At 58.8% G+C, this 9,469-nt stretch overlaps 1 protein-coding gene across 3 annotated transcripts; it reads right to left on the minus strand.

Annotated features, from left to right (window-relative positions):
- Window positions 1-447: 447 nt before the first annotated feature.
- ASPHD2 (aspartate beta-hydroxylase domain containing 2) lies at window positions 448-9,153 on the minus strand. 3 transcript variants are annotated; one of them, XM_028710420.2, is made up of 4 exons: window positions 9,046-9,153; window positions 4,257-5,592; window positions 2,394-2,507; window positions 448-1,550 (listed from the first exon to the last, which is right to left on the minus strand). In XM_028710420.2, the coding sequence occupies exons 2-4, from the start codon at window positions 5,059-5,061 to the stop codon at window positions 1,441-1,443; spliced, it is 1,029 nt and encodes a 342-aa protein (XP_028566253.2). In that variant the 5' UTR covers window positions 5,062-5,592; window positions 9,046-9,153; the 3' UTR covers window positions 448-1,440. The 3 variants fall into 3 exon arrangements, with proteins under 3 accessions (XP_028566253.2, XP_028566254.2, XP_028566255.2); XM_028710421.2 differs by lacking the exon at window positions 9,046-9,153 and adding an exon at window positions 7,594-8,749; XM_028710422.2 differs by lacking the exon at window positions 9,046-9,153 and adding an exon at window positions 5,833-6,405.
- Window positions 9,154-9,469: the final 316 nt, after the last annotated feature.

Consider the following 9,469-nt stretch of genomic DNA (forward strand, 5'->3'; position numbering starts at 1 on the left):
ACCCTGGACCCACATGTTCACCCTACGCTTGCTCAAATGCACCACTCACAGTCCTGCCCTCCCTCCTGACCGTACGTTCTTATGGGGGTCAAGCGTTGGAAGGAATCCCAAGGGCCTGCAATGCAAGAACCCAGCTATTAGCTGCAGTCCAACACATCTGGCAAAGGCAGACCAAGGGCACAGACGGGCTTGGGGGGGGGGCTGTAAACTCCCTGCCTCCCTCTGAAGGGGCACACGTGTGCCCCCAACCGCTTTTTGGAGGTGTTTGAGGCTGCTGCCATTCAGATCCCCTCCTTCCCGGGGTTCCTGCAACTACAAAAGAGAGTCGTGCCAGGCACAGCCCAGCCCCCAAGGGCAAGAGAGGTGGAGACCGTAAGGCAGCTTACCCTCTGTGCCCACTCCAGCTAGGAGGGGCTCCACAGCCTCCTCCCACAAACCAACTGCATCTTTAAGCAAAACTTCTTTTTATTGGATAGCCTTTGTGGTTTTTGCCGGCACAAATATCCCCAGCTGTAACACACTGCGCTTTAAGTCTCCCTCCAGCCACTGATTGGGAGGGGAGCATCAAATAAATCCTCTTCTGCCCCCACTCTGCACCTCCCAGATACATGACAGGCTGCTCAGCCTCCCCTTGGCAGCTGGGGGGGGGGAGTTACCAGGAGGTCAACCCACCCCCCTCGACCTCTGCATCCGCCTCTTCCTTGCAGGAATGTGCAGCAAGTGCTCAAGGCCAGGACAGAAAGCAGCAGGGGCCAAAAGGGAGGAGAAGGCACAAAGCAAGCTGATGCAAAGCTTGAGAGAGAGGGGGGCTGGGGGTCCCACACCACTGCTCTATGCTAGGGGGAGGACAGAGTTTGTCCCCCCTACCTCTGCTTTCACCTGTTGCACATAGAGATGTTGGAGGGGGCCTGTTTTCTTACAGGTAGGGGGAAGAATGGACCCCAGGCCATCCAAGCCCCCATGAAAAGCTACAGCAAGAAGAGCCCCCTCCCCCCCCCCACCTCTGAGTTAGACCAATGGGGGGTGCTTTTGTCTTTAAAGATGACAAGGTGACACTGACATGGCTACATTCATCAATAACATCAGGGTTGTTAGCTTCTAAAGTCAGGACACTGCAAAACACAGCAACGTTAACACACTACAGTGGCACGGTGCCCAACCACAGAGTAGAAAGGGGGGCAGGTGGGGAGTGGGAAGGAGGACTTGGGGAGCCTCTCCTCCACACCCCCCCCCCCAAAGCAAAGAATAGGAAAGAGAAAACTGCAAGGTGGAAGTTTCCACGACCAAAAACCTGGTGCAAAGGAGCTACACATGGAGTTTGTTTGTGTGTGTGAGACCCTCGCACAGGCAGGCCAACTGGGGAGGGGGCTCCAGGCTCCAGGCCACCCCGCATGGCACCCTCTGCCTGCCCTCCAGCCTGCTGCGCCCAAGGAAGCTGCGTCATCGTCCGGGAGCAAAGATGAAGTCAAGGGCTTGGCGCTCGGCAGCAGCGACATTTGGGTGCCAGAGGTCCACCATGAATACGGCCCGGGGTCCTTCCTCGGGGGCTCCTGGAGGAAGAAAAGGAAGGACAAGCAGTTCAGCGGGTGAGTTTGGTCGCCAGGTCCCATCTCTCTTACTACCATACCTTTAGGGTACTACGATGCCACCATAAACGGTTCTGGCAGGGCCTCTTGACAACTCTCAGCCCCTTCACAAACTACAGTTCCCAGCCGTGGCAGTTTAATGAGGTCTCCTATGGCTGTGAAGGTATGTATGTATGTATGTATGTATGTATCTCAGTGGAGGGGCAGGAGCAGCAGCCCCACTAAGGCCGGCTGGAACCATGATGTGTTTTCTGGGTCTTGCAGGACAAAGCCCCTCCCCAGCTCTGGTCAGAACACTGTTAGGATGCGCCCCCTTTGTGCTCTGCTGAAAAGAGTCCCCAGTATTCTGTGCACCCCATGGTTAATCAGCATGCAAGAGGGAACAGGACTAGGGAGCGCTTCACAGGACCATGCACTCAGGCCTGGTGTTATCTTTATTCTTTTAAAAAATCAAGCTGCTAGCCCTCAAGGCGGTGGGAAGAAACACTTGAAAGTGTCTCTCCCTGCCCTCCTCCATATTTCTCCCATGCTCATGCACACAAGTACCTTTTCCAACAACCTGAAATGTCATTTAGACCTGCAGAAGCTGACTGCAAGGGTCAGAAGTTGCCATGGGACATACTGAGGCAGGTTTGCAAGGAGTCAGGCAGAGAGAGGGTTTTTCCTTCTCAGCGCTTGGGAATCACGTGGAACTAGGGGGACACACACACCTGTTTCCAGCAAAGCCCTCCCCTCCCCCATCAGCCCCTTGGGAAAACACCTCAGGGCACACTCCAGCCTCTGGGTGTGTCAGGGCTTCAGACTTACCACCGTGGAATGCCGTGTGCAGGAAAGAGTCGTCAAAGAGCAGGCAGCGCCCTTCCGCCCAGCACTGGGGCTCCCCTCCCACAACAAGTTCACAATTGCTGGGGGTCTTCAGTCCTGCAGGAAGAAAGAAGATGCATGATGGGCAGAGCCAAGGAGGAACGGCAATGGGAGCAGCCCAACACCAGCCAGCCAAAACACCTGCATTTCCTTGTTCCCTGAAGGCGGGTGGATTTTACAATCTTGCCCTCTACCTTTAGCAGTCCTGGGCTTGCTACAGAGGGGCTGCTTTGCCAGGCTGGATCCAGAGCCCACCAGGTCCAGCGTACTCTTTCCGCTAGGAAGAGGTCTTGAGGGGCACCAAGGAGATGATCACCCCCCTATGCTATTATTATTATTAGCCACCTTTTTTCTTCCAAGGAGCTCATGTGGCCTATATGGTGCTCTCCAGCTCATTTAATCCCCACAACAACCCAGTGAGGAAGGCTAGACTGGCCTAAGGTCACCCAGTCAGTTTCGTGGCTGACGGGGGTTTCAAACCCTGGTGTCCCCCAGGACCTAGTCCAGCTACACCGCTCTGCCTCTCTGGCACCTGGGATGGCATCGGGACAGGGAGGCTTTGAATAGGCTGGCACGGCAACAGCCCTAGAGCTGTCCTTCACAAACATGTCCCAAATACTTTGCAGTCGCCAGGCCAAGCTCCGTGCGAGACTGACCCCGCTTAACGCCAGCCCTACCTGGCTGAACAAGACCAGCCGTTGTGGCACTTTTAATGGGAGGCAGGGAGGCATCCGCCAGGCTTCAGTCTCAGATTGGCCGGCTGGCAGGCTGGAAGCACGCAAGACCGCCTCAGGGGTTGCTATGGCAGCAGCCCAGCCTGGCAGCACGAGTTGCACCCAGCAAACAATGAGAGCTGCGTTTGCTATCTACTTGAAAGCAAGGCAGGAAATGCAGTCGGGTGCAGACTTTTGCATGGAAAAAAGGAAAGGAAAGCACAGAATCCTGACATTGTAGAGATGTAGTAGACTCCAAGGGGCATCTGGTCCAATGAAGGAATCGCAGCTAAAGACTCCTTGGCAGATGGCCACCCACAACCTCTCTGCCACCATCTCCAGCGCAGGAGACTCCAGCACCTTCGGAGGGAGCCCATTCCCAAGACTACTGTGGATTTTTGGCCCCCTTTGCATTCCCAGCGTTTCCTCATTTCATAATCCGCTGTTCTAACTCTTAGGGGGCTGCCCATCAATTGCTTGGGAAACAGAGGACTTGAAAAGGAACTCTGCGCCCTGAACAATTTGCAGAGGGCCATGACGTCTGGAAGAAACCCACGTCAGTTTTAAAGGACCTATAGAATTTCTCCCTCCTTTAAGGAACAGATCCATGGACCACACCACCCTACAAAGTATGGAGTGGGGTGTGTGTGCTCTTTGCACCTGTAAGGTGTAGGGCTCACACACCTCAAGGGAAAATTTCCCCCGGAGGAGTAGCAAAGCTTCCTTTTCAGGCCTCAACTTCTGCAAAGTCCACAGCAAGGCAGGGATGGGGTAGCTGTGGGGCCTCTCCAGTTGCAGACCCCAACTCCTGCCCTCCCTGACCATTGGGCAGGCTGGCCGCTGGGAGCTGGAGTCCAGCAACAGATGGAGGGCCACAGGTCAGCCTCGCTTTCATGATGCTCCCCAGAGCTGCCCACCAGAATCTTTGCCACCCAGCAGGTAAGGGGGCTGAGCTGCCCTCCAAGCTGCTGTGCTTCCATCCAGGACGGTTGCTCCGTCTGTGCCCAGAGCCCCTGACTGCTAAGGGCACAGTCAAGGGAGGCTCTCCTGAAAGGGAGGAGGCCAGAACTGAAGGTAAACCGAAGGTGCCTACCCAGGTGGCAGCGGATGCGGATGTTGGTTGGTCCGTAGTGCTCCGCGATAACGGCACCCGGCGTCAGGATGGAGATGCAGGCATTCCCAAAAACGTTGCCAATGCAGGTGCGCAGGCTGCCCAGCAGGCGATAGGTCCGGGGGCACTTGCGGCAGTTCCGGGGCACGCAGGTGCCCTGGTTGACCAGGTAGAAGGTCAGCCACTCGCCACTGGGCGTGCTGTTGGCCTTCCAGCCCTGGGGCAAGCTGCAGTTGGAGAAGGCCTTGTACAGGGCCTCAAACTCGCAGGCGATGGTCTGGAAGTTGCGCTCCAGCAGCTCCACGTCGTGCTTCTGGGCATCGCGGGGGAAGTAGGGCATGGTGGGCAGGTCGGGCAGGAAGAAGACCTCTGGCTTCTGGATGGAGGGGCGGCTGCTGAGGTAGCGGCCCTGCTCGCGGATGCCCTTGCGGATGCGGCCCATCCCAGACCACGAGTAGCGCTTGGCGTACTCCTGCAGGTTGTGGTAGAGTTTCTGGTTCAGGCCGTCGCTGTGGGCGCAGCGGACGCACTCCGGGGAGTGGCAGTGGGTGTAGCCATTCTGCAGGCCGTTGGTGTCCACCCCCTGCAGGAGAGAGTTCCCCAGGGCGTACGTCCGGGGCTGCTCCCGCCCAACGTGGTAGCAGTACCACACAAACATGGCCAGCAGGAAGGCCACGGTGCCCAGGGCGGTGGTGTCGCAGTCCCGCACAGATTGGATCCCACTGGCGATCAAGTCCCTCAGCCGGTCCAGAGACCCGCTCCATCCTGCCAGCCATTCCAGAGACATCTTGGGGCAGCGGAACGGGCGCCGGGTTCTAGCGCATGCAAGGGAGAGTCAGTTCTCGAGATCTCCACAGGCACCCGCACCACGCAGGCTGACAGGGGCAAGTGGGGAGAGGCCAGTCATGGGCAGGCAGTGCCAGGGGGTCCCGGAGGGGGACAGGCTGCATCTGTGGCGGCTCGCTAGCTCCTGCGTCAGGGCCGTAGACCTGGGAAAGCTTCAGGGGCAGCCATCCTGAAAGGCAGGTTCCAGAATTCAAGCAGCCAGGGGCACAGTGGAGAATCTGCTCAGCTCAGGCGCTGCCTTTCCACAGATGCTCCCACATTGCTTCCAAGCCAATGAGCGCCATGGAGCCCCATAAGATCTGGGATCTGTGGAACAACTTCACTCCTGCAAAGCTGCTGTCACCCGCAACAGAGTCCTCTGGTCTCTGGGGCCTCCTTCATTTGTTGCCCAGGTTAAACGGATGCACAAGGGGCGCATGCTCCCTCCACAAGCACCCGGTCAGGGTCCCAGTTTCTGTTCACATTGAAGGATCTGCAAGAAAACAGGAAGGAGCCTTGAGAAAACGGGTCCCTCTTGCATCTGAGCCCCGTTGCCTGTCCAGCCTGTTTTCCACTTGTGTGTGGAGGTTGTAGAGGACTCCCAAAAGCAGGGAGGATGGCTCTGCAGACCCTGTGAGGCTCCAGCTTCCAGCAGCTGGCATGGCCAGTGACTCTGGGGGAAGATGGCAGTTGGGGGGCAGGAAAGTCTGGACGGCCCCTGGAGGCTTCCTACCTTGGCCCTTGTGCAGAGTTGTGCCCCCCCCTCAAGTGGGACGCAGGCCAGAGTCTTCAAGGGAGGCCAACTGCACTGCATGGACACACCTTTCTTCTGATCTGCCATCACCTTCTGGCACGTAGACAAAGCTGAGATGAGCTCCCATGTGGCGCCAGAAGCAGCAATACCCCTCTTCCCCATCACTCGGTTAAAATAACAACAACCCACCCTCACATCTCCCATGTCATTTTGCCACCAGGGTTGGGCTACTGCTGATTTATTTTTATTTTTTTAATTTACTGCATCCCACCTTTCTCTCCACGGAGCTCCAGGTGGTGCACAGGAGAGCACAACTCCTCCTCCTCACAACTACCCTGTGGGCTGGGCTAGGCTGAGCGAGACTGTGAGCGGCTCAAGGTCACCCAGTGAGCTTCATGGCCAAGTGGGGATTTGAACACTGGTCTCCCAGGCCCTAGCCTGACACTCTAACCACTAGACCACGCTGGCTCTCTAGGTGAGCAGAGTGCTCTAGCTGCACTGCTCCCAATCACTGGATGCCTCAAGCTGGTCCAGGAGCGGGGCGGGGGTGGTGGTGGAACAGGACAGGGCAGACCTGCAGGCTGGCTTTCCTCCCCCTCCCTCCCTCCCTCCCTCCCTCCCTCCCTCTGTGCAGCTCCCAGAGATGGTTCTGGAGTCCAGCAGCCCTGCCAGCTTTGCTTGCCTGCCCTGTGCTCCATCTCTCTAGATTTGAATCAGCAGCGCCAGACTCAGCCCTCCCACCCTCTCAGCAGGGGCAGGAGGCACCTTCCCCACTCCCCCCCCACGCACGCACATGTCAATCACCCTTGACAATGCGTCCCACCCACTCACCACAAACGTGGCAATTGGCACCTGAGTCACCCGCCTGCCAGCTGGCAGGTAGTGCCCCTTCTGGAGTGCTGCTGCAAACAGCATCACCTCCCAGAGTGGTTCCATTTACTCTGCTCTGCAAGGAAGGCCTGCTCCCCTGGTGGAACTACCTTGCTGGGTCCGACTGAGGACCCATCCAGCCTGTACAGGTGCCAGGGAAACGTCAGCAGAAGGAGGCTGCCTTGCGCAGCAGAGCTTTCCTTACCCAAAGCCAGACTCCCCTCAAAGAGCATTCAGGCTCAGGGCCACCAGATTCGCAAGGCGGCTCCTGCTTACCTGGGATGGCAGAAAGATCCCTGGTGTTTTGTGCTGCAAACAAGCAGAGACAGACTTTGGGAGAGAACTTCTCAATTCCAAACCAGCCAGGACCAGAGGTCCAGTGGTCCCTTAGTCCCCAGAAAGGGGGTTGGGCCAGGACCCTGTCCTGAGCAGAGGGCACAGCTGGCAGAGACCACCTCATGGAGAGACCCGGCCCTTGTTCTGCTGCTACCATTCCACTGCCCCATTTAAACAGGGGGCTTTTGGAGCAGCCTCAATGAGAGCAAAACGCAGGACGTGAGAGCCCACTGCCACAGCATTTCTTCAACTCAAGCCCCAAACGATGGTCCTCAGACTTGGGAGAACCCCCAAAGACTACTTGCCTGACTGTGTTCTGGACACCCAGGCTCCAGGCACTTGGTGAAGTTCCAGAATGAGCCCCACAGCACCCCATGGGCGCTGCAAAAAGAACCCCAAGGAAATAAGGTAACTCACCCAATCCAACCAAGCAGGCAATAAAAAGCTTCCTCGTTGCTGGGAGACACCCGCCCCCGAAATTTAATTAACTTGGTCTCCATCTCCATGCTACAACAAACCCAGAGCTGGGCTCACCTTCTGCTCAGGCTGAGATCTCTGCAGCCTCCTGAGTGTTGGGTCCTCTGGCAAGACCCAGAGCCCTTTCCTTCCTGCCTCCGGCTGGCCCACCTTGGAGCCCAGGCCTGGTACTGGTGCTGAAAGGTTCTGGGAGACGTGGACACCAACCAGGGGCCAGCACTGCCACATGGCAAATGGAAGTGGATTGGTGGGCAGGCAGCAAATACTGTGACACAGCAGCAAACCAGTTTATGATGGCATTTCCCATGCAGGAAGCAAACGCTGCCTGGATTTCCTTCCTCTGGTCTGGACGTGCCCAGGACCTGCTCAGGCTGCTTCCAGCGTGTTTGCATGAACAGCCTTGTCACTTTGGAATTGAGGGCACAGGAAAGGATGGGGAGAGAGGAGGGGAGAGTATCCATTTCCAAACTGCACTTGTACTGCACACTCCAGAGTGGCAAGTGGAGAAACTCCTAGGCAGGAAAAGCTGTTATGTAAGGACTGAGGTGCAGAAGCAGCAGGAAGTGTCACGCACAGGAGGTGTAAGGGTGTGTGTGTGTGTGTGTGTGTGCAAGAATATTGGGGGTGGGGGAGAGCCCTCCCCTGCTCTCAAGGAATCTCCTGGCAGGCAAGGAGGGAAACCTCCCAGGATGATAAGCCGGGGTGAAGCAGATGGTTCCTAGAGCATTGGAGAGCAGCCAAAGCCATCGCCTGGGGGAGTACCCAAGCCAAAGCAATTGCCCGAGGATCCCAGTCAGGGGGCCTGGGCTGCCTGGAGCACTTGGGGGCAGGCGATGGGGCGCCTGGAGGTCCGTCCTCCTCCCCACTTCTCTTGTCCCGTGGAGCCTTGGAATGCCAGGAAGTACTCCTGAGCATGAGCGGAGGGGTTTGAGAGCAGCAACTCCGAGCACCTCCCCCAGTCCCTGTTCATATTCTCTGGAAGTCCAGGTTCAGTTGCAACGGCTGACCAGCCCAGAACACGTTTAAAGAGGGCCTCCCGAGCATGTGCAGAGTACTTTCCTGCCCTGCCGGTGTAGTCCTGAAGAAGAGGTGCTCAGGAGGGGCTCGGCTGTGAGTCGCACGGCCGAGCCAGACGCCCCCGCAGCCTCCCCGGCGCACCCGGCGTCCCAGCTCCTTCGGGCGCCAAGGGCTCGGCCCGGGAGTCCTCCCCGCCCTGGCTCCGCGGGGCTCTCCGGCTTGCAGAGCCGCCGGGTCGGCCGCTCGCTTGCCGAGGCCCAGCCAGCCCGAGATGGCGCGAAAGGGGCCGCCTTCGAGCATGTGCAGAGCGCCGCCCTCGCGTCCCCCGGCGGGCGGGATCGGGGCCACGCGCTCTTCGCGGAGGCGGCAGGCGACGCACTTGCTGGCTGCGCCCGCCGCCCGGACCGAGCGCCCGGCTCCGGCGCGGCCGAGGCGGCCACGGAGGGAGACGCGCCTGCTCTCCGGCGCCCACCTGCCCAGCGGCCCACCTACCTGCTGCTGCTGCCCGCGCTTCCCGCCGACGCTCCCGGCAGCCCTCGGCGCTCCCGGCACGGCGAGGCTCTCCGGCGGCGGCTCGGCAGCGCGGACCACAACTCCCAGCAGCCCGACGTCGGCGCCGCGCGGGAGGGGCCGCCGAGCCAGCGCCCGCCCCGGCGGGAGGACCGCGCCGCTCTCCGCCCGCCGCCGCCGCGCGGGCCCGGGGCATGTGCAGAGGGCCGCCTGCTGCGGGCGGAGAGCGGCGCGGCTAAAAGCACCGCAGGCGGGACGGCGTCCTTTGCTTTGCGAAAGGATCATCTTCACCATCATGTCATCCTACTTTTATGATTTGTACCCCAGCCATCTGTATGGGTTGCCCCAGCCGCTCTGCGCGGCTTCCAGCATCTACCAAAAGAGGATTAAACGTTAAAAGCTTCCC

The sequence above is a fragment of the Podarcis muralis genome, chromosome 16, assembly GCF_964188315.1.
Source record: "Podarcis muralis chromosome 16, rPodMur119.hap1.1, whole genome shotgun sequence".
Classification (NCBI taxonomy): Eukaryota; Metazoa; Chordata; class Lepidosauria; order Squamata; family Lacertidae; genus Podarcis; species Podarcis muralis.

What these genes read in the sequence shown, in the direction of transcription:
- ASPHD2 (XM_028710420.2), bottom strand. Translation starts at nt 5,061, where the DNA reads ATGTCTCTGGAATGGCTGGCAGGATGGAGCGGGTCTCTGGACCGGCTG. An exon ending in CCGCATCCGCTGCCACCTGG is followed by an intron (nt 2,508 to 4,256) that starts GTAGGCACCTTC and finishes TTCTTCCTGCAG; the next exon opens with GACTGAAGACCCCCAGCAAT. An exon ending in GCACACGGCATTCCACGGTG is followed by an intron (nt 1,551 to 2,393) that starts GTAAGTCTGAAG and finishes TTCTTCCTCCAG; the next exon opens with GAGCCCCCGAGGAAGGACCC.